Source organism: Lepidochelys kempii, chromosome 7, assembly GCF_965140265.1.
Source record: "Lepidochelys kempii isolate rLepKem1 chromosome 7, rLepKem1.hap2, whole genome shotgun sequence".
In the NCBI taxonomy this organism is placed as follows: Eukaryota; Metazoa; Chordata; order Testudines; family Cheloniidae; genus Lepidochelys; species Lepidochelys kempii.
The window spans coordinates 17,979,805-18,004,464 of record NC_133262.1 but is presented as its reverse complement, the minus strand read 5'-3'; the positions used below and the strand labels follow the sequence as shown (position 1 = coordinate 18,004,464).

At 40.7% G+C, this 24,660-nt stretch overlaps 1 protein-coding gene across 5 annotated transcripts in view; it reads left to right on the top strand.

Moving 5' to 3' along the window:
* The first annotated feature begins 1,739 nt into the window (after positions 1-1,739).
* SSUH2 (ssu-2 homolog) overlaps positions 1,740-24,660 on the top strand; it is a 33,083-nt gene continuing 10,162 nt past the window's right edge. For 4 of the 5 annotated variants that reach the window (XM_073354812.1, XM_073354817.1, XM_073354815.1 and 1 more), the window contains exons 1-9: positions 1,740-1,819; positions 7,641-7,760; positions 9,349-9,430; positions 11,768-11,897; positions 13,524-13,584; positions 15,410-15,534; positions 16,268-16,330; positions 18,321-18,406; positions 23,582-23,677. In XM_073354812.1, coding sequence (XP_073210913.1) covers positions 1,792-1,819; positions 7,641-7,760; positions 9,349-9,430; positions 11,768-11,897; positions 13,524-13,584; positions 15,410-15,534; positions 16,268-16,330; positions 18,321-18,406; positions 23,582-23,677 — 791 coding nt within the window. In that variant the 5' untranslated portion in view covers positions 1,740-1,791. The remainder of the gene's footprint in view (positions 1,820-7,640; positions 7,761-9,348; positions 9,431-11,767; positions 11,898-13,523; positions 13,585-15,409; positions 15,535-16,267; positions 16,331-18,320; positions 18,407-23,581; positions 23,678-24,660) is intronic. The other variant, XM_073354814.1, reaches the window with a different exon arrangement.

Sequence of the window (24,660 nt, the reverse complement as noted above, 5' to 3'; positions counted from 1 at the left end):
AGCAGCACCTAGGAGCCGCAATCGTGAACCAGACCGCACTGTGCTAGGCACTATACAAACACAGAACAAAAAGACAGTGCCTGCCCCAGAGAACACCCAATCTAAGTATAAGCATCATGCCTGCAATTTTGCTCGTCCGTTATGCAGTCCATGCAAAAGGATATTTTCATAAAAAATTCATGTCTTTTTTTTTCTGTCAAAATTTTTCAGTGAAATGTTGCCATTTGGAAAATTTTGACCAGGTCTATAGCAGTTGAAAAAAGGGATGGAAGGAACTTTTTGCCCAAAGATTCTTTTTTGGTCAACATTTGACTTTGTGATGGATTAAAGTGAAAACAAAAATCCAAAATTTGACCAGCTCTAGAGAAAGGCTCCTACAGCCTCTCTCTCTCACACGTGCTTCATACCTACATAAGGATGACACAGAATCAGGCCCCTAATGAATCAAATATTTGAATATCATTGGATATTAACCTTTTGGCCACATGAACTAATAAGTAAGGCACTGAAAAATTGGCTAGTAACAACATATCCTCCATTCAATTCTTTTTTTAAAAAACTTCACATTTTTTCTTTTTCTATAAAATATAAACAATAATGAAACAAAACATATATAAATACATGTGCAAGATGGAAATAGCATATAAATAACAAAAAAATTCAAGAATAGGTTGGTTTCTTAATTTATGATAATCATCAGCTACCTGGCCAAAGTATCTCGTTAACTGTTTTCCCAGACAGGCAATGGCTTATTATCCTTAACCATATCAATCTGTTCCTGATATTTCAGCTCATAGAAATGATGGATAACATTAGAGAGCACACATATTACCAAAGGAATGCTGTCTGCAAATAGTACAGTTCAGTTAGTTTTTTTGGATGAAGGTTGAAGTTCTAAAAGGAATTATGTTTGTGGAATCAGAGAACAAAAAGAAAGGGATGTAAGGTACACAAGAGGGAGTTGGGAAAGCTTAGCATAGCTTGGCACAGAATATTTATTAGCTCATTTGGTATAGCTACAGTATTCACTAGGGGCCACAAGTATCCTAATTTGAGTTGTAGTAATGTACAGGATTCACATATATACAAGTCTGGCTAACTGAAGAGCAATGAATGGAGGATTCTGATCATTGCTTAAGTCTGCCAAAAGCTCTGGTCTCCAGCTGGCATGTATTTAGCAATCATAATCATACACAACAGCAGAAAATACCCAACATCAGATACAAAAACTTCTAGTGACAGCAAAATAGGTGAAAAGGGAAAAAAAAGACAATGTCCCATAACAGGAAGGTATTTGTTACATACATATAAAACAGTACATCTGTATTTTGGGTGGTGAATAAAAGGAATAAAGCCCATGATCACGTTTAAACCCACAATGAAAGAACTACCTTTCTCATATTACTGGATGGAGAAGAGGGACAGATGGGAATATGCTGTGTAGGGGGACTTATCACCTACTGTACAGCCCCCTTATGTCAGGCTAGCTGACCTGAAGGGCCCATTGAGTAATCTGACCCTGTGTGTTAGTCTTTCTAAACATTTTGTCCCCTCTTATGGGTTTTGCTCTGGGAGGGGAACGTGACACTCATGAATTTGTTTGGCTTGTATTTTCATCACTCACTTTTGCGTCAGCTTTCACTTTAATTCTGACCTTTGAATTGTTTGTGAGGTGGGAGTGGCTGGAGGGGATGGGCTTTAGCTACTATGAACACAGAATGCTCAGAAAACAATGCATTCCATGGTGGAAATTGGGATTAGAAAATCCTCTTTGCCTCCTAACCCTTGAAAATGGACCATGAACAGAATGAAGATGACAGTAAGTAAAACTAAAGGAAATATAGCCCATGTCCTGAAGAGAGTATTAGTATTCTCTAATACTTTGTTTTCCTATTTTGTTATAATGCATGCTTAAAGATAGTTATAGGCTTTTCTTTCAGGCCACCCACCGAACAACAGTATGTTTCCAGCACTGAAAAGGCCCACAGTAAATACATGCATGCTTCCTCCCATTGTCTGTGAAAACGTGGCCGCTGTCAATGCATTCCTTAAATACACCTCTCTGGACAGCTGAAGATGTTCAGTTCAAATTTAGGGTCTGATCCAAAGTCCACTGAAATCAGTGGAAAACTCCAATTGCATTCAATGGATCAGGCCCTTAAAATCATCTTCCATAACTAGAGTTCCACAGTAGTTTTACATCACAGTTTTGTTTTTAATAAACAGAGGGTTTTTGAATTCTACTACTATAGCAAGAATTGAACAGGGACATTTATGTCTTCTAATAAAATGCTGTGTAATTTAGACATCTATGATAAAGGATCCTTGATCTTAAACCTTTGTCTGCACCTTTTTAAAGAGATTATAATACAGTCCAAGAAGAGACGCCCATTTCAAGGGGCCCCAATGATACACTGCTGTCACTAATACTGCTGAAATGTCATTGAGTTCTGATGTTTAATTCATGAATGAAAGTCTTGATTATTGTAGGGAGAAATAATGATGCTACATGAAGTATTGTTAAATCAAGGGAAAAATGAGATATTAATCTCTATCTAAAGCACTCAACACCAGGTCTGACTAACTGCTAAAGAGTTCAGAAATAGGTGAAATGATACAGGGTGAACTGGGTTTAAATGATGCTTTCCTCAGGTGTTGTGAGAAATAATTATGTTTGAATGCTATATTTTTCTAATGAGTGAGATTGGCTAGATGTTGTTTGGAAAGGGTTGATCCAAAGTCATTGAAAACAACGGGAGTCTTTCCATTGACTCCAAAGGGCTTTAGATCAGACCCTGCAATAACATATATTATTACAAGTATCCGTTAAAACAATTGCACATCAAGAAAATGGGCATCATTATAAGCAGATTACAATTGAAAAAAGAAAATGATCATCCCAATATATTATGAGTGTCATATAAATGCATTGACACCATTTACTTCTAGCTTTAAACCTTTCCTTTCTCATCAAAAGGAAAAAAAAATTTCTCAATATGTAATTCCTGCCGATTATGGATAAACTTTCCCACAAATATTCTTTTATATGTAGGGAAAGGATGACAGATTTAAACCGGCTGTAATACCAGAATTCTTCCAAACCATTTTTAAATTTTGTCCAAACATCACTTTCTCCGTTTCCAGTAAAAATATATAAATTCTTTTTGTGTACTGAATTGCACAAAAGAAAGGTGAGAAAATAAGAGATGACAAAGTTCTGTGTATTTTATGATAGGGGAAAAATGTATTTGGTCATTTATTTTATACGTGCCTATCACTCATCCACTCATATCTACATTGTGGATTCTTAACCAGCCAGTCCCAACCACTCTGCGCTTCCATATTGCTCCATGGAAGGGATGGGGCGTTGGTTTTGCAGTCTAGTTATAGACCCCCAAAGTCTGAAAAACAAATGACCGAGATATCACAGAAAGTGTAAGAATGCAACAGTATAGGATAGGGCATACAATAGTTTCTCTTAGCCAGAAACTCAAACCCAACGGACCTGCCCCGTTGGAGTTTGCTGGAAAAAAAAATCACACTCCTGTAACCTTAGTTTCATCATAAAATTATGGTGTTTCCATTGAGAAATTATTCTATTTGATGACAGCTCAGACAAACATGCTTTTGAATTTGGGGTGGCCACACTGGAAAGCATCTACCCGAAGATGAGCTCTGCATTCTGGAGGTCCATCCATACACACATATGGTCTGTGGATGGAATTCTGGGCCATGGGCACTTCCAAATTGGTGTCACCATGTGCTTCCATGCATTGCTGAAGTCAATGGGAATTTTGCCACTGACTTCAATGGGTGCAGGATTAGATCTCTAACGTACAATACAAGAACATGCTGCAAACTGAAATACCTAAGGCACAACTGATGAGTAACAACCTACACTCTCAATTTCCTGGCTTTGGTCAAAGTGCTTCTCAGCACTTCTCATTGTTATTCTAAAGTACAGCAATACATGTGTTTATATATTATTGTGATATCCAGCAACAGGAAAAAGTCTGTTGGTGATTTATATGCTCCAAATTCAGGATATTTATAACTCAGCCATTGAAAACATTGGCATGGGGCTGGAATTTGGAACACATATTCTCAGCTCAATTTTTGTTGTAAATAAGTTACTTAAAATTGCTGGGCTATTTTTAACTTTAGCCCATTAAAAATAAACGTTTGGGTACTCTTAAGAACATGCAGAGCTAGATTTTTTATAAGTACAGTGTGATTTAGAAATCAAAAATATCGGCAGAGATTGTGGTGTAATGGTTAACAGGGTTCTAGGGGTAAGGACACTTGGGTTCTTGTGTCTGCATTGACAGTGCCCATCGGTAAACCACTGACTCTCAGTTTATGCCTCTATAAAATGTACCTAATGCACACCTACCACACAAGGGTGATGTCAGTCTCAAAGAATGTTTATAAAGGGTTTTTAGTTCTCCGAATGAGACAAATTTATAAAATTGACTGATTTCTTGTGGACATCATGGCCTAAGTGAGTTCCACTGGTACGTGATATGAGTTGGTGAATTGGGTTGGTTATCGCAGTCTAGTCCAGGGGTGGCCAACCCGAACCTGAAAAGGAGCCAGAATTTACCGATGTACATTGCGAAAGAGCCACAGTAATAGGTCAGCAGCCCCCCATTAGCTTCCACCCCTCCCCCGGCTCCCAATGCCTCCTGCCCACTGGCAGCCCCGCCAATCAGCGCCTCCCACTCCCTCCCCACACCTTCTGATCACCTTTTCCATGGTGTGCAGGAGGCTCTGGGGGCGAGGGGGAGCAGTGAGGGCATGGCAGGCTCAGGGGAGGGGGCGGGAAGGGGTGGAGTGGAGGCAGGACCCTGTGCAGAGCCAGGGGTTGAGCAGTGAGCACCCCCCGGCACACTGGAAAGTTGGCGTCTGTAGCTCCAGCCCCGCAGTCGGTGCCTGGACAAGGAGCCACGTATTAACTTCTGAAGAGCCTCATGTGGCTCCGGAGCCATAGGTTGGCCACCCCTGGACTCGTTCATAGTGGACAGCTGTTCAAATCATTAGTGGGAATCTCAGCAGAAATATCGTGGAAACTGAACTTGTAGAGAGGCTGTGAGTGAGTAGGCATCAACTAATATGGGCCCTAATTCCTGGGTCTGTCACTGACCTACTGTGTGGCCTCTGGCAAGTCATTTCAGCCTCTCGGAGCCTCTGTTTCCATGCTCATCCTTTGTCTGTCTTGTAGCTGGAAAGCTCTGTGGGGCAAGTATTGTCGGTAAGTATCTATTTGTATGGGATCTAGCACAATGAGCCTTCAAAGTCCATTGGGTCTCTAGTCACTACTGTAACATTAATAATTCTCATATTATCCAGAGGTGAACCATCCATAGATAGGTGTAGGTTCTCCAAATCTCTTTTTTCAGCAGATAATTTCTTTTGAACACAGAGATGGGGCAAAACTGGAAGTATTTATCCAACACCTTTCCCTATCCCTGGACATTGGAAGTGCAGATAAAATGGGACCAAGATCAGAATTCTCGGACTACCCCTTGATTTTAAATTTTCAAAACCAAACTCTGACTCCAGGGACTTTAGAAATGCATAATAGACTAATATAATCTGTGATCTAATCTACTACTCTAGAGATGCTTTGCTCATTGCCTTAAATAAAAACACTTTGAATTTGCTCTGGACATGACCAAAATAATTATACTGAAAGCAACATTGGATTTTTTTAAAAAGAAAGTGTCCTGTACTGTTTATCTCTCAACATTAGGCTGACATCTTCACTCCTTCAGTACAAGGACAACCTTGTCTTCTCCTGCACAAGAAAGGTGACATTTCTACTGAAGCATATAATTTCTTATTTTCATAGGTAAAATAATGAAGAGGTTAATTTAGGCTCTCTGAAGAATTAAGAATGGTCTCAGAAGAAAAGTCAAGTAAATCAAATTGATGGATGACTGCACTGAGCCATTCTTTATGTCGTTTGAATTGTACATTGTTAGCAGATGACATTTCCTGGCTCTTCCACGTGTGTCTTTGTTTTCTTTTATTAACTGAATTTTCTTCATGGTGCAGACCACTCTCATATGATGGGAAAGGTCACTGGATGGAAGGCTAGTTAATAAGAGATTGTTTCTGGATGAAGAATCAGGAGTACCAATTGTTATAGCTCAATAAGGGGAGTATTTTTAGAGCAGCACATAAAGAAACAAACATCTGGTGTCCCAAGATTAGGATTAAAATAGTTTAAAGTGTGGCAAAATTTTATAGAAGCAACTGCTAGTTACCAGCGTTACTATTACTAAAAACAAAGGGTGAGATTTCTAAGATAACTAGGGGGTTTGGACACTCAGCTTTAATTATCTTTAATGGGCCTAAATGCCTTGGGCAATTTGAAATTCTCATTCATATTTTCTTATCCAGTTACTAAATAGAGAAGTCCAACCTCTGGAAAACTGGTATTTACAGGAATACTTCTGTAAGGCCCTAATTCTGCATGCTCATGTTTAACATTACAAGTATGAATAGTCCCATTAAAGTGATGTGTGTATAAAGCTAAGAATGTGCATAAGTATCTGCAGAATCAGGACCTAAATTCTAATATCCGATATCAGTTACAAGTTTGTTTGTTTTTTGCTTAAAAAGTTAAGTCAGCAGCCATTTCCCTAAAGAAGTACTGCTGAAAATTAATATGATCCTTTAGTTTGTGGAATGTTTTAATTACATCAAATATTATTATTAAATCACAGTGGTAGTATTTTCATCGTTTTCATTATAACCAACAGGACAAATACTTTATGAGTAGAAATGATTTTGTTTGTATTCAATAACTTTCATCTGAGGATCTGAAAGCATTTACATTAATGACAGGTTTCAGAGTAGCAGCCATGTTAGTCTGTATCCACAAAAAGAACAGGAGTACTTGTGGCATTAACTTGGGTTTGAATAGAAACTGGGAGTGGCTGGGTCATTACACATATTGAATCTATTTCCCTATGTTAAGTATCCTCACACCTTCTTGTCAACTGTCTAAATGGGCCATCTTGATTATCACTACAAAAGGTTTTTTTCTCCTGCTGATAATAGCTCATTTTAACTAATTAGCCTCTCACAGTTTGTATGGTAACTTCCGACTTATCTGTATGTGTATATATATGTTACTATATGTTCCATTCTATGCATCCGATGAAGTGAGCTATAGCTCACGAAAGCTTATGCTCAAATAAATTGGTTAGTCTCTAAGGTGCCACAAGTACTCCTGTTCCATTTACATTAAGATATCTATGCTGAAAAGGCAAGCATTATTGTACCCCATTTACAGATGGGGGAATTAAGGCAAAGTTAAACAATATGCCCAAGGTCAACGATTCATTGGAATGATAGGAATAGAACCCATGAATCCAACCCCAGCTCTAACAATTAGGCAGCATCAGTTACATTTCTGCAAATGTGTAATTTGGGAGAGTTGCTCCATCCCCAGCCTGGAGACTGAGCTCACAGGAGGCAGGGCAAAGGGAGATGACAAAGATAAAAATGGAGAGATCACAGCAAACCCTACCCCCCCCCCCCAAATATAATGCCAATTGTTGATGTTGCTGAACAGACACCAGTAAAACTGTAGCACAGTAAGTGATTATTCCATTTTATTTATCACGCAGTGTTCCTTATTTCTACACTAGCTACCCTGGATCTGGAATCAGAGCCTGAAAATCCACTAGCACCCCCTGCAGATCTTCTAGAACAACTGGACGGATATGAATGGACTCTCCGAGATGGGGGTATATGGGCAGCATTGACAGTTTCTCTTTAATTACAATCTGTATGTGAATTTGGTTCTGTGAAAGTGAGGGATTAATTGCCCCGGCTTTATCCAAGCAAGAGCCATGCAAGCTCCCTCATGACTCTTTCCTAAAAGTTTCTGTTCTGGTGTGAAAACTTTTGCTTCTGTGGTCCCAGGCCACTCTTGAGCAAAGGCAGCTGTTCATGCCAACATGTGCGGCAGCTTTGTTATGTGAGTGGGGCTTGGATGAGATCAGTACACTAATGTTCACTTAGGACCTAATCAGGACTGGGTTGGAAATCCCTAGAGAAAGGAGCATGAACACACTCTGCTACCTATCTATGCCACAGTGTTAAATATTTCTGGATTGTGGTTAAATACCGTAACCCGGTCCCACTGCAAGATGTTGCTGCGAGTGCTGGGGTGCACCAGTCCCACAGACACTTGGTAGCATGCTGGGTGTCTCCAAGGCTTCAAAGATTAGGTTCTTTAGGCTCAGTGGGTTCCTCAAAACATTTGCATGCTTTGAGTCACAGAAGATTTCTTTACTAGGCCTGTCAGCAGAAAGATGTGCAAACACCTGAGCCACAATGTCTTTCAGTATTACAACAAAAAAAGATAAACCTAGCATAGGTGAATACAAGGTCATAAGGACCCCATGAAAACTCTGCACACTGTCTTCCCTGCAAGCTACTGCCCTGTATCCTCCTGCTGGTCCTCTGCCAGCAAGAAGGTGCATCTCTGTCCAGCTCTCAGGCCACCTCCACCTCCCAGGCTACCTCCATCCACTGCCAGCTCCCAGGTTATTGTGTTTGGTTTGCTGTTACTCCTACTGACAACAGCTTCCATCTTCCACCTGAGCCTAGCCCATTCCACCTCTGGTTGCACTTCTCTTTCCCAGGCTTGGGAGGTTATGGAGCCCTCTGCTGGATGTTGAGCTGGGAGTTAACAGTGCCTAGTAATTAACTAGTAAATCTTTTACAATCTAATATTTCTGCATTATTAGGCTACTGGAACTCCACTGGAATGAATGGAGTTTGCTGGCTTGGATAAAGTTCAATCGCTACATAAACTCTCAAAAACCACAAAGAAAAAGCCTTTGACAAAACTCAAACTGAAACTTTTTTTTTTAAAGTGATCAACATTCATCATTCTCCTCAATTATTTTCATTTTTGATTCCTCTGCCCTGCTGAATTTTGGCCAGGTCCAAAACGAGAATTGTTGAAGCTCTGAAAGAAAATGCCCTTCTTTCCCAAACTCTGGCCTGCCAGAAAATAGAAAGGATTAGAAACCTCATGAGAAAGTCTATTCAAGAGATTCTGGGCCAGATCCTCAGCTGGCATAAGTCAGTATAGTTCCACAGAAATCACTGGAGATTTGATGATTGACACCATCTGAGGATATAGTCCAACAACCCTACTTTGCAGACTTTGGATAAGCCTCCAGACTCCAGAGACCTTATCTAAATTCCTCTCTTTTTGGAGGTTCCACCATTACTAATTCATAGCAACATGCAACCTCTGTAAAGTAAAAGATTTTACTGTCAAATTTTAGACTAATTTCATATTTTGATTGTTTCCCTTAGGAGGAAAAAACCTACCACCACCTGCAGACTTACAGAGAAAGCTCAGTGAACAGAGAAACAGGCCCATATTTCTTGAATACAGGTGAGATCCTTGCCTTTCCTGCTGTATTTGCTTAACGTGACCTAGGGCCCTAGCCTGCTGCCCCAGGAGTAGTATTTTGATGATTATTAATATTACAATGTCATCTAGGAGGGGAATGGGGGGGGGGGGGGGGAGGGATCGCTCAGTGGTTTGAGCATTGGCCTGCTAAATCCAGGGTTGTGAGTTCAATCCCTGAGGAGGCCCTTTAGGGATCTGGGGCAAAAATTGGGGCTGGGTCCTGCTTTGAGCAGGGGGTTGGACTAGATGGCCTCCTGAGGTCCCTTCCAGCTCTGAAAGGCTATGATCTTCTATGACATAATGAGAGAGAGAGTTCCTGCCCTTATAGACAAGCCAGACAAATGGTGGGAGAAAGAAGAAAGCATTCTTCTCCTCATTTGACAGAAAAATGAAATGATTTGCCCAAGGCCAGACAGGAAGTCTGTAGCGGAGCTAGGCACTGACCTGAGTCTCCACCAATGCCTTAGTACAAGGCCATCTTTCCCTCTCTCGTCTCATTGGGACTACTCATGAGGGAATGGACCCACTCATGTGAGTGGGGGGATGCATCTCATTAAGTGGCACTTTGGGCTAGCCCTCTGCTCTGGGGGGAATTTCACCTTAAACGTGCAGCCCCAGGTGTTGAACTTAGCGCCTTCCATCTTTGCCTCTGCCCTCACCCTTTTAAAACAACCTTCCATTTGCTAGTAAAGTAGAAAAGCAAAGCACAAATGATAAAGCGGCATTTTAATGAACTGTAGTATAGTGTAATGAGTGGAGGGAGCCTCAAAAAAGATTTCATCTAGGTGTATAGTGGGATTGTTTCTCAGTCTTTATGAGAGGGAAGGGCATTAGGACCTGCCTGAATGTCTTTTCAATACACCCTGGAAATGACAAAAAAGGTAATAAAGAAACATAGGAGTTGTGAGTTGATAGTTATCTGCTAAACACTCATTAAATTAAACATCTGAGCCAAATAAAACAGGATCTAGAGGCTCAGGAATATTTGCTAAGAGCAGATGTGTTTTAAATTTCCTTTGGATAGCGTGAACACAAGGATGATTTATTAGCCCCCAGTCTCTAATCAAGGTGTCATGGATGTTTCAGACATCCATGTTACTGATCAGAAGGCCTGCAAGGGTGATTTATCCTGTCAAGAATTATCTGGCTAATAGCCTATAAAATGGTCGTTTGCGCTCTCTGATAACTGCCTGTAGCATCATATTATTTTAGGATTTGTGATATTAGCTCTTCCTTTTTATTGAAAAGGGGCTTCTTAATATAAGTTGTCACAATCCTGACAGCAAAGATTCTTAAAGGATATTGTCTCGGGTCACAACAAATCCTTAGCAAAACTTACTTTACCTGGGAAGATTCCGTCATCATTGCCTCCTAAGAAAAGAATTGCTTACTTAAGCATTCCCTAAACAGCAAACACTGAGATGAGCTCCTCTATTAGCATCCACTCTACAGTATTTCAGTACATCTTTGCAAGAGCATTTTTACATTAGAGAAATGTACCGCCTATATAAAAGGAAAACGTTCAGTGTTACAATGGGGGCATGTTAGGTCCCAGTCTTGCACCTTCGCAGTCATTGACTACCGAAGGCAGTAGGAGCAGGGCTTTAAGAATCAGTTATTACCACTGCGAATGCTAGCATGTCATTCATATTCTATTTCAGTTGTATATGTAGGTATGCTCTTTATATTGTGTACTGCATCCTTACGTTTCTAGGCGGCTGCTGTCTGCAGAGGCAGTTGCCACTCAGAGCAGAGCTGTTGCAGCATGTTACAGAGGACACATATAATGCTCTCTTCATGTGCACATTAGTCTTTTTGTTGTTGCCATTTCTATTAGCCTGAAATAAAAATAATCCAGACTCAACATATGGCTGCTCTTCATGTGTAAAATTATCTATAGTTTCTACGTGTGTATAGAGATCGGACAAGAAAGATGTTTGCATTTTGGTTTGGATCTGGCGAAATCACAGGCTGGATTTTGATTTTGCAAAAGCCACCAGTGATGTTTTAGATCTGGCATTTTTCTTATCCCGACCAGCAGACGTTACGGTGGGGGTTCAAACTTTTGCATTAGATCCATTTTTCTAATAATGAGCAAAGTGAGATCTTTTTAGTTTTGCAGGTAATTTAAAAATAGATTTGTCTTTTACTTGTTTGTAATTAAAAAGATGCTGAGGCCAGCAGTGATTAGTGTCAAAGATTGGGCTTCTCTCAAATGGGCTTCTCTCTCCTGCCATGAGTTAAACATGCTAAATAGATATGGCTGTTGCTTTAAAAGGTTAAAAATTGAGAGTTTATCATTTTAATGTTAATCCTTAGGATTCCCACAATGACAGAAGACATGGCCAGGAATGCCTTCCTCAGCTTTGTCAATTCCAAATGCTGCTATGGCAATAAAGCTGCTGGAGAATTGGTCATTCAGGATTTGAAACAGCTGACTGTATACAGAGTGAGTATATTCAGATCTGAAACTGAAAAACCAGTGGTTGGGCCATGTTTGGCCAAGTTGCTTGGATAATTTTCCAGCTGTCAAGTGATACTGGTCCATGAATAATCATCTATTAATTAAATAAAATATTTTTAATTCATTTGTCTTGAAATGGAATTCTATTGCTCAAATCAATATTTTCCAAGGAAAACCCACCTTACAATTATTTTCAACCTTCTACAAGTGAAAAAGTCCATCTTTCTCTATAGCACAAGCATCTGCAATACCTAAATGCTACAAGATTTCTGAAAATTTTCTCCTCCCTTCTGACCTATGGAATTTGTCTGTGGCATAATACCCCTAAAATTGCTGCCTTTTCCCAGGCAAAACTGGAGCTATATGCTAACCTGTACTTGGTTTACGCACACAAACACAGGGAACAAATTGTAATCCTCAGTGTACTCTCCCAGAGTTATTCACTGTAATGTATAATTCAACTGAAAACTGACTGATCTAGGTTCTTTATGTCACCCCCATCACGAATTTATTAAGGTGAGTTCAAGAGGAGCTCTCCCTCTCTTTCTCTCCTTCCTCCATTCTGTAGCAAAGTTCTTTTGTGTATGTTCTTTTATGTTTTTAAAATATATTTTGTGCTGCTCCAAAAATGCCAGTTTGCCATTGAATTTAGCATTAATGCATTTCAGAATATAGACCCACCCTTATTATATACACTGGATCACACAACTTTCTCATACAGATACAATGGGACGAGCCTAGCTGTTAAATAGAACCAAAATGTTATGCTGTAGCAAGTTCTAATATATAATTGAGCACTTCTCTCTTCAAAGCTTTTAAAAAGAGAAATAGAAGACACCAAATATCACAATAGACAAAACTCGTTGAGTTGTCAATGGAGTTTATTGAATAACTCACTAAAATAATATTTATTGCCAATCTAGCCCTTTTTTCTGTTCACACAAGACTTATGAGGTGTGAGGTCATTAGTAATTTGGAAGTATTCACTAAATATTCAGAATCAAGCCTATGGCCTGTTAGTTCTTCATCATTTGTGTTGACTGATGGTTCATCCAAGTCACATGGTATTGTTTCTGCTCCCCAGCGGGTTTTCTGAAGCCTTTCAGATTAGACAATAAATGACAATGGATGAATAGGAAATCATAAATACCGCACCTTTTGTTTCAGACAAATAACCATTTATACTAGGTTGTTCAACTTTTGGGATTAACAAACATTTTATCTAAACATTGTTATCTAAACATTCCCGAGAAAACAAGCAACAGAATCCCATGAATAAAAGACTTTCCATTTGTATTTGCCAGTCCAATTCTTTAAATAAATAAAAAAATAAATAAGTTGATGGAGCTCTATCTTTGGTCAAATGATTCAGTGAACGTCCTTGCCGACTTTTTCCAGCAATTTATTGTGAAAACTTGAAATGGAAAAGTTCTCCAGTCTGATTTAATTGGTGTTGGTCTGATTTAGTTGGTGTTGACCTTGCTTTGAGCAAGGGATTGGACTAAATGACCTTCTGAGGTCTTTTCCAACCCTAATATTCTATGATTCTATGGTGGCTTAATACAATTTCACTTAACAGTAATTGATTGCATGTTTATTTCTCTTTTCTAGTATCGACTGGAGACCTTTCATGAATCAAGGCTAAGTGAATGGACTTTTCAACCTTTTACTAGTGAGTAACTGCCACATGACCAATTTTAAATGACACAAACAGGAAATGCTTGAATAACTGAGGCTGTGCGTATACTTGGAGCTAGGGGTGTGATTCCCAGCTCATACTCATGCCAGCTCTCATTGAACTAGTGTAGTGTTTCCCAAACTTGGGATGCCCCTTGTTCAGGGAAAGCCCCTGGCGGTCTGGGCCAGTTTGTTTACCTGCCACATCCGCAGGTTCGGCCAGTCATGGCTCCCGCTGGCCGTGGTTCGTAGCTCCAGGCCAATGGTACGTTGAGGTACGTCCCTCAGCCCGCGCCGCTCCCCACAGCCCCCATTGGCCTGCAGTGGCGAACCGTGAACAATGGGAGCCGCGATCGGCTGAACCTGCAGACGCAGCAGGTAAACAAAGTGGCCCGGCCTGCCAGGGGCTTTCCCTGAACAAGCAGTGGCCCTAGTTTGGGAAACACTGAACTAGTGCATTGAAAGTAATAGTATAGCCAAGGTGGCATGGGCAGCAGTGAGAGCTGACATGTGCTAGCTGCCCCCGAATAAGTATCCATGTGGTCTAAGAGAGAATATGTGATTTATTCAAGGTCACAGATGAAGTCTATGGTGTCCACATGACTGGAACATTCTTCCTCTTGCACTAGACCATCTCACATAGGACAATCCTCTACTAGTACCTATAAGATATGGACCTAAGATGAAAAGTTTGGATGAGGAAATGGATCAGATCTCTCTCAAAGCTCAGGAGAAGGATAGTCAGATCTGGGATTTTGTTTCACTGTGTACAATATGTACCCATCTATAATAGGGTACATATTATACACAGTGAAAATCAGAATCTGTTCAGAGACCCCATGCAATGCCTGAATATTGTAGCAGGAGGATAAGAAGCTGTGTCAGCTCTGCTATTCACTGCTTAGATCATTAACTTAATTTTAACATTTAAAACTATTTCATTTCAATTTAAAGTCAGATTTAATTCATTTTTTTGCATGGGTTCTCTTGATCAACTGTTTACAGTATTTTAAGACTTGGGACTTTAAACCAAGAAAGTAAGCTTCACCTGACTAGTTTAAAGAGGATTTCGTCAGATTACGGTATGTGTGATAAAAAGAATAAATGAAAAAAAAATAATGAGTAAAAAGAGAGCCGCTTGTGAGAAGTCAAGGACATAATGAGGTCTGTCTTGCAAAGGTGAGGTGTGATGGGTTTCTAAGAGAAGTAATACACTCTGGCTGAAGTGATTGGCATGACCTATTATATGAAGCAGCTGAGGGACTTTGAAGAGAGCATTGTGGATGGAAGACTTTCCTTTACAGATCTAGGTTCATTTTATTCCCATTTTGTGAGGTTTTTGTGAAGGGTCTTGGAAGCCAATGACATTATTTCCATTAGAAAAAGCAGATGGCCTCTATAGTAATAACTTCAAAGCGTGATATACAGTGGGGCCTGTGAAAGATTTCAGACTGACAGCCCTAGAGAGTGAACTTCTTTTATTTATCTAGAAGAAAGGTACAGCTTGAGGAACAGCAGAGATAACAGTCCCTTACACTCCTTGAACAATGTGCCTGAACCCTGACTAGGATGGGCCTTAGGGATCTGTGAGAGGCAGTTGAAGGAGTCAGTAAAAAAGTACACCAGAGAACGAGTAGGCAGTTCAGTCTTCGTCCTTTGCTGAGAATACCAACAAGAGCACCCTGTAGTGCAATGCCATTTGTGGGGCTTGTTGGTGTTCCATTGGGAAGTGGCTGGAGGATACCAGACTCATTTCCAATCACCTATACAGCAGGACAAAGTGCAACCAAGGTTTATACAAGGTTTTCTTCCCGTTGCAGATAATTTGGTAGATGGACCACAAAATGGCGCTTCTCCTCAGCTATGGGATATTAAGGTCCAGGCTCCGCCAATGTTTCAGGATGATACAAAGAAGTTCCGAGTACCTCACTCTTCATTAGTCAAGGTAATTCAGTCTATGGATTAGTTAAAATCAAGGGCAAAGCATGTTATTAATTAGGACACATTTGTTTAGATGAGCCTTCCAAAGATCTAATGAATTATTTATGGTTGTGGACGGCAGAGTTCAATACATTTTAGTGTTAGTTTTGTAATTTTATCTTATGGATCTTCATATGAAGATAATGTCTGTATATGTGAACGCGCACACACACACACACACACACACACACACAATCTGTATAAACAGATGGGCAAATAGGTATAATTTATTTTTTACTACTCTTTTGTTTAGCAGAAATTTTGCTCTAAGCTTTATAAGCAGCGGTGTAGGGTGATTTTTCCCTTCTCTCTCTCTTTCTTTTTTTTAATACTGACAAAAATTGGCAGAAACATTTCCAATATTTTTTCATGACACTTCCCTCCTCTTTTGAGCACCTCCATGGGTAATTTAATATTTTTTAACTAAACTTTTGATTAAAAAAAAAAAAAGAAATTCAGCAAAAGTATGCATAGAAAATGTTTTCCATTTTTCTGGTAGGTCTAATTAGAAATTCTCCTCTGTTAAATAATATACTATTGATGGTTCCTTTAGTAGTCTTTTAAGACAGGTTTTACTGTATTTGATGCTGTCCAATTGTCCACGAAAGTATTTTTGATGTAAAATGATTGCATAATCCTATGTTAGTGTTTTTGAAATATCTTGGTAGCTTTATACATAAGCAACATTTTGATTTCAGGCATGCCACAAATGCCAGGGTCATGGCCGACACAAATGCAGTGCTTGCCATGGTGCAGGCAGGGTAAGTAGCAGTTATGGCTTCTTCAAGACAGTCCCCAATTCCCTACTTTTCATTTGGATGCTTCATTCACAGATGTCTTATCTAGTAATGCAGTTCTACTGTACTTATAAAATGGGAGGATTCAGGATAAGTGTATGGGTGGTAAATCAGCAGGATAGTATTGTTTACTTCTAAACTTTGCACAGTAAAAGCCTGATCCTTCTTTGTACACCCAAACTTCCTATTGACATCGAGGGATCCACATATATAGAATCTGTGTTGTGACTTTATGAATGAAAATAATCTTATTTGGAAATCCACTCAGGTAGATAGGCAACCTCAGGAGTTGTAATACCTTCCTCCTCTTTAGCCTATGGATTACACTGGGTTTGTCTGAGAGTAGATTTGACTCTGCATGCAATCAAATGAGTGTGAATCCTAAACATACAATACAGTAAAACCATCAACACATTTGCTCAGATCATAGCTTTGAAATTTCTCAGTGGAAATGAGTCCCCAATCCAGCAAGCCATATGCCTAACTTTAAGCGCAAGAGTAATCTCACTGAGTTGTTCCCAGCTGTGCATTTGGCCTCCTCTTTTTGATCTGCTCATCCTGCCTAAAGGTTCCCAGCAACAAAAAACGTATTGTTCTTCACAGCACTAAGAGCATACTATTTAGCTAAATCTAGTCCGATTTTAAAAAAATGTGTCTGCAAAGCAGCTTGCTAATCATTACAATCACAAATATAGGTGCAAAAATGTGTATATAATATAAAATACATTTCATCTCATTGCAGTTGTGCCCATTTATACCAGTGGTAAATCTGACCAACAGACCCCTATTTAGCTCACTTTCATAGGCACTGAGATTTAATCAACCTTCTATTTTCCACATTATTGTTGTCAAGGCTGACTCCCCACTCTGGCACTTTGAGTACAGAAGGTGGGGGCCTACAAGGATTTTAAAAATGAATACTGGCCACTCCAGGCTGGTATTAAACTCCCAAGGTCACAGCTTCTCTCTGACCTTGGATGGGTAGATGCTGCCACCACGCAAGTGCAAAAAAACCACAAACCTTTGAAAATCCAGAAAGGAACACTTGGGAATTCCTTCCTGTGGCGTACCCTTAAGCCCTTTCACCCCCCCTTCCCAGGAAGAGCTGAGAAAAAAACAAAGGAAATCAGCTGTTGCCATCAGCTAATTAAACAACATATGCACAAACCTCTTAGGGACACAAAAATCCAATCCTGTTCTTAAAAAAGTTAAATTTTATTAAACCCCAAAAGAAAGGAAATACATTTGGAACTTAGGCTTTTTGTTAGATCTTAAAAGAAACAATTACAAAAATTAAGCATCAAGATTGCTCTCTTGAGGTTCAGCTTAAAGGTTACAAGCAAAACAAAAGCATCTGGGGTTAGCACAGAGGAGTCCACAAGCCACTAAAAAATTAAAAGAAATAACCCTAATTGCGTCTTCCTAGACATTCCCTAATTTGCTTACATTTCTGGGGTTTCAGATCAGCCATCTTTAGGTATGATCTGATGATTTTTCATATGTGGCTTGAAGCTTCTCACAGCATAACTGCTCTCTGTTCCCCTCTTTCCCAGAGAACAACAACACACAGACAAAGGGAAGTTTTTTCCCAATTTTAAAAAGTTCTAGCCCTCCCATTGGCTCTTTTGGTCAGGTGCCCACTCCTTTCCTTTCACCTGTGGGCTTGTTAACCCTTCTCAGGTAAAGCAAGTAGAGAACCACCACCAAGAGGGATTCCATAGCCAACTGGCTGGCTGGGTGTCCACAAAAAGGAGCTATCCCCCGTCTCCTTTATCACAATTGTGCAAAGCACATACCTAACATAACTTGTTTTTTTGCTGAAACCTGACTGAGCAGGGTTGTGGTTAGAAAGCATAATGATAGTGTGCAAGACAAATCTGGCTTTTACAAATCTGAAACATGGTTGTTTCTAGTATCAGGGAGGGCATATTTTATTTCTCTGGTTCATTTTCAGATGAGATGTGTTACGGGCAGTGGGGCCAGACACCGGGCAAAGCAGCAAAAGCGGTGCCAGATGCGTTCAGGTACTGGACGTAAAAGGTAAGGTGGGCTCATCGGCATTTTGCCACCATGGCTCCATTTGGATTATTTTCTAGAATAATTTGATTTATTAAGAAAAAAAATCTATTCCTCGTTCGTGCACAGAGAGGCAGATCTTCTATGTGGAAGTTGCACTGTATGTAAAAGATGAGTATGATTGCTTAGCGCTTCAATATGAAACTGGAGAAAAGCCTGATGAGAGTCTTTGGGTTAAGTTTAGACATGGGAGCAACAAGGGTGATGTCGTGGTGGGTGTCTGCTATAGACCACCAGACCAGGAGGATGAGGTAGATGGGGCTTTCTTCGGACAAGTAACAGAAGTTTCCAGATCACAGGCCCTGGTTCTCAAAGGGGACTTCAATCGCCCTGATATCTGCTGGGAGAGCAATAGAGCAGTGCACAGACAATCCAGGACGTTTTTGGAGAGTGTTGGGGACAACTTCCTGGTGCAAGTGTTGGAAGAACCAACTAGGGGCCATGTTCCTCTTGACCTGCTGCTCACAAACAGGGAAGAATTGGTAGGGGAAGTAGAAGTTGGTGGTAACCTGGGCAGCAGTGACCATGAGATGGTCAAGTTCAGGATCCTGACAAAAGGATGAAAGGAGAGCTGCAGAATACAGACCCTGAACTTCAGAAAAGCGGACTTTGACTCCCACAGGAAACTGATGGGCAGGATCCCCTGGGAGGCTAATATGAGGGGGAAAGGAATCCAGAAGAGTTAGCTGTATTTTAAAGAAGCCTTATTGAGGGCGCTGGAACAAACCATCCCGATGTGTAGAAAGAATAGCAAATATGACAGGCGACCAGCTTGGCTTAACACAGAAATCTTCAGTGATCTTAAACACAAAAAGGAAGCTTATAGGAAGTGGAAACTTGGACAGATGACTAGGGAGGAATATAAAAATATTGCTCGAGCATGCAGGGATGTAATCAGGAAGGCCATAGCACAATTGGAGTTGCGGCTAGCCAGGGATGTGAACGGTAACAAGAAGGGTTTATATAGGTATGTTAGCAACAAAGAAGGTGATCAGGAAAAGTGTGGGACCCTTACTGAATGGGGGAGGCAACCTAGTGACAGATGATGTAGAAAAAGCTGAAGTGCTCAATGCTTTTGTTACCTTGGTCTTCACTGACAAGGTTAGCTCCCAGACTGCTGCACTAGGCAGCAAAGTATTGAGAGGAGGTGAGCAGCCTTAAGTGGTGAAATAACAGGTTAAGGGCTATTTAGAAAAGCTGGACATGCAGAAGTCTATGGGGCTGGATGCAATGCATCCGAGGGTGCTGAGAGAGTTGGCTGATGTGATTGCAGAGCTATTGGCCGTTATCTTTGAAAACTCATGGTCATCGGAGGAGGTCCCGGGTGACTGGAAAAAGGCAAATATAGTGCCCATCTTTTAAAAAGGGAAGAAGGAGAATCTGGGGAACTACAGACCGGGCAGCCTCACCTTTGTCCCCGGAAAAATCACAGAGCAGGTCCTCAAGGAATCCATTTTGAAGCATTTGGTAGAGTGGAAGGTGATCAGGAACAGTCAACATGGATTCACCTGACCAACCTGATTGCTTTCTATGATGAGATAACTTGCTCTGTGGATATGGAGAAAGTGATGGGCATTATATACCTCGACTTTAGCAAAGCTTTTGATACTGTCTCGCACAGTATTCTTGCCAGCAAGTTAAAAAAGTATGAATTGGAAGAATGGACTATAAGGTGGATAGGAAGCTGGCTAGATCATGGGGCTCAACGTGTAGTGATCAGTGGCTCGATGTCTAGTTGGCAGCTGGTATCAAGCAGCATGCTCCAGAGGTTGGTCCTGGGGCCGGGTTTGTTCAACATCTTTGCTGATGATCTGGATGATGGGATGGATTGCACCCTCAGCAAGTTCGCAGATGACACTAAGCTGGGGGGAGAGGTAGATACACTGGGGAGTAGGGATAAGGTCCAGAGTGACCTAGACAAATTGGAGGATTGGGCCAAAAGAAATCTTATGAGGTTCAACAAGGAGAAGTGCAGAGTCCTGCACTTAGGATGGAAGAATCCCATGCACCGCTACAGGCTGGGGACCGACTGCGTGAGCAGCAGTTCTGCAGAAAAGGACCTGGGGATTACAGTGGATGAGAAGCTGGATATGAGTCAACAGTGTGCCCTTGTTGCCAAGAAGGCTAATGGCATATTGGGCTCCATTAGTAGGAGCATTGCCAGCAGATCGAGGGAAGTGATTATTCCCCTCTATTCGGAACTGGTGAGGCCATATATGGAGTATTGCATCCAGTTTTGGGCCCCCCACTACAGAAAGGACGTGGACAAACTGGAGAGAGTCCAGCGGAGGGCAGTGAAAATGATTAGGGGCTGGGGCACATGACTTATGAGGAGAGGCTGAGGGAACTGGGCTTATTTAGTCTGCAGAAGAGAAGAGTGAGGGGGGATTTGATAGCAGTCTTCAACTACCTACAGGGGGGTTCCAAAGAGGATGGAGTTAAGCTGTTCTCAGTAGTGGCAGATGACAGAACAAGGAGCAATGGTCTCAAGATGCAGTGGGGAAGGTCTAGGTTGTATATCTGGAAAAAACTATTTCACTAGAAGGGTGGTGAAGCACTGGAATGGGTTACCTAGAAAGGTGGTGGAATTTCCATCCTTCGAGGTTTTTAAGGCCTGGCTTGACAAAGCCCTGGCTGGGATGATTTAGTTGGGGTTGGACTAGATGACCTCCTGAGGTCTCTTCCAACCCATATCTTCTATGATTCTATGATCCTTAGCTGGGATAATTTTCACCAGCTGAGGAACTGGCTCAGGATATTTTTGGCCATGGTTGAGGCACATTAGAGGGGCAAAGTCAGGAATCTTATGAAAGGCTCTATTCAGCACAGTAATCTACATGACCAGTTTCCCTGAAGTCAGTAGATTCCACCTGCGCTCTTCAGTGTAGGGCTGGTGCCTAAATGACTTCATTCTCCAAGCTTTACAGTCTTCTATGTCACCAGGATGAAGATCTCTTTAAAAATATTAATTTGTTAGAAAACCCTTTTTTCCTCCCCAGAATTTTAAACTGATAATTTATGACAATATGCTTATACCTATATAATACCGCCAACCTCAAATGTTCAGAGATCAGGAGTCACACCCCAAAAATCATGGAGCAGACTTAAAAATCATGATTTTTTTTAAAAAATAATACATTTGGCATTCTGTTTGTTCATTTTCTGGTTTTTGAGCCTTTAGTCTGCAACCAGAGAAAGTTACTTTAAAAGAACAAAACAAACCAGAAAGAAGAAACCTAAGATTCTGATACCTGGAAGACATGGAGACACCAAATACCGTGAGATTTCTGGTAAAGTCATTAGAGTTGGCCCCTACAGCTTTTTCCAGACACAGTATGAATGTTTAAAACAAGGAAGAGAGAATGGACCCAAGCAACTCTAATAGCCTTGTGGCACTGATCCAAAAGTCAACTGAAGCTATTGGAAAGAGTCTCATTGTCTTCAGTGGGCTTTGCTTCAGGGCTTACATTTCTACAGAGCACTGTTTGGGTTTAAGAGTGTTTAGAGCTAATGCAGCTTGGAGAATTATTGCTCTATTGCCTTTCTAAATACCAAACTTAACACGTTTAAAAATGATCTTTAAGTGACATACCAAAAAAGCCCCTGTGCTAAACTGTTTTGCTTATTTGGCTCCATTAGGTTTAAAAGAACAGAGATGGTATTGTGGCACCTTAGAGACTAACACATTTATTTGAGTATAAGCTTTCATGAGGTACAGCTCACTTCAGTTGTAGCTCACGAAAGCTCATGCTCAAATAAATGTGTTAGTCTCTAAGGTGCCACAAGTCCTCCTGTTCTTTTTGCGGATACAGACTAACACGGCTGCTACTCTGAGAGATGGTATTGTGGATAATCATGGCAATAATTGTAAAGCATGAATCCACTGAGGCTAACGAAGGCTTGAAGAGCTTCAATTAATCAGTTATTAACTGCTGCTAATCTGAGTTGTGTTGAGGCAATCAAAATGTACCATGCATGAGCATATGCCTCCTGCATCTGTTAGAGGCAGAGATAGTGTCTGGAAAGGGACACTCAGCCTTCTACAATTGTTTAGGGAAACTGTTATTATCCTTAATTAGATGCACAAATAATTTCTTTGACTAATTCCACATTTACAAACAAAGTCTTTGTGGTGGTATTAGTCATTAAGTTTATACGATAAATGCAAATCCCTTGCATCACAGAGAAATGAAAGAAGTACACTCACTGCATATAATTTTGTTAACCTCTTTACTGCCTTACAGAGATGGGCTCAAAAAAGAAACAAACCTGTCATAAATATAAAGGGAAGGGTAAACACCTTTAAATCCCTCCTGGGCAGAGGAAAACCCCTTTCATCTGTAAAGGGTTAAGAAGCTAAGATAACCTTGCTGGCACCTGACCAAAATGACCAATGAGGAGACAAGATACTTTTAAAGCTGGAGGTGGGGGAAAACAAAGGGTCCTCTCTGTCTGTGGGATGTTTTTATGGGGACCAGAGCAGGAATGCAGGTCAGAACTCCTGTAAAGAGTTAGGAAGCAATCTAGTTAGATATGTGTTAGGTTCTGTTTTGTTCAAATGGCTGATAAAATAAGTTGTGCTGAATGGGATGTGTATTCCTGTTTTTGTGTCTTTTTTGTAACTTAAGGTTTTGCCTAGAGACAATCTCTGTTTTGAATCTGATTACCCTGTAAGGTATTTACCATCCTGATCTTACAGAGATGATTCTTTTACTTTAATTAAAATGATCTTTTAAGAACCTGATTGTTTTTTCATTGTTCTTAAGAGCCAAGGGTTTGGGTCTGTGTTCACCTATGCAAATTGGTGAGGATTTTTATCAAGCCTTCCCCAGGAAAGGAGGTGTAGTGCTTGGGGAGGGAATATTTTTTGAGGGGAGACATTTCCAAGAGGGCACTTCCCCTGTTCTTTGTGTAACACTTTAGTGGTGGCAGCTTTTAAACTAAGCTTGGTAAGAATAAGCTTAGGGGGTCTTTCATGCAGGTTCCCACATCTGTACCCTAGAGTTCAGAGTGCGGAAGGAACTTTGACAAAACCAAACAACATTGAAAACATTGTAGGGCCTGAGTCTCCAGATTTCTCAAATGTTTAACTTGAACCATTTAACTGCTATTGAAACAAACCTTTATTTTTGCCTTTAGAAGGTGCAGCACCTGTTCTGGGCGGGGCAACAAAACCTGTACGACATGCCAGGGAGAGAAAAAGCTCTTACATTTCATACAGCTGATAATAACCTGGTAAGTAGGGTGGGTAGAATGTTGTAGTTATTATATGTAGTACAGCAACACCTTGAGGTTCCAGCCAAGATTGGGGCCCCATTATGCAAGATAGGTAATAAGAGCTAGATGCAGATAAAAAGATTTATTTATTTATTACCATTCTATAGATAGGGAACTGAGGTGCACAGGCCCAGCTCCAACTCTCATTGAAGTCAGTGGGAGTCTTTCCATTGATTTTTGTGGGAGATGGATTGGGTCCAGAGAGATAAGTGACTTACCCAAGGTCAGAAAGGAAGTCTGTGGCAGAGTCAGAAATGGAACTCTGGAGTTGAACCAAAAGACCATCTTTCTTGCCTGTAATCAGATGCATCTCACAGTTGGAAGCATCTCTTTTGTGCAGAGAGTGAAATGAATGATCAAGTCTGAGTTAATGGTAGGTTGGCAGCCAGAGCAGAATGGATGACATTAGCACTCTGCTATTAACACTTGTTGTTTGAGTGGTTCAGTGCCCGTCGTGACATCTGAGTCTAGCAGCTGAATCCCACTTACCAGGGTTTATGCTACAGTAAAAGGCTGGTTCCCTCTGTTGTGGCTTCAGCATTAACGCTTTTAATTTGGTAGCTTTGGAGCCAGAGGTAACAGAAGGGTCTAACAGCGTCTCAGGTTGTGAGCTTTTGTTCCACTTTAAAAGTCACACATTGCCTGTTGACCCACATCCCAAAATACTTTCTAATGGATGCCCAAGCGCCACCGGTTTAAGAACTTTGCTTCTCAAAAATTCACGTCTGTTCATCCTTTAAATCGGGAATTGCCACCAAGTGGTGCTGATAGTTTTTATGAAATGCACACCAGACTGCTAAAGAAAAGGACAGTGACCCTGAGCTGGGAAGCTTTGTTTTCTAATCACTAAATCCTCAACACATGAAGTCCTTCAGGCAATGAAATGATCTAATAAGGTATGTTACAATATTGTATACACATGAGATATAGGTATGCCTACT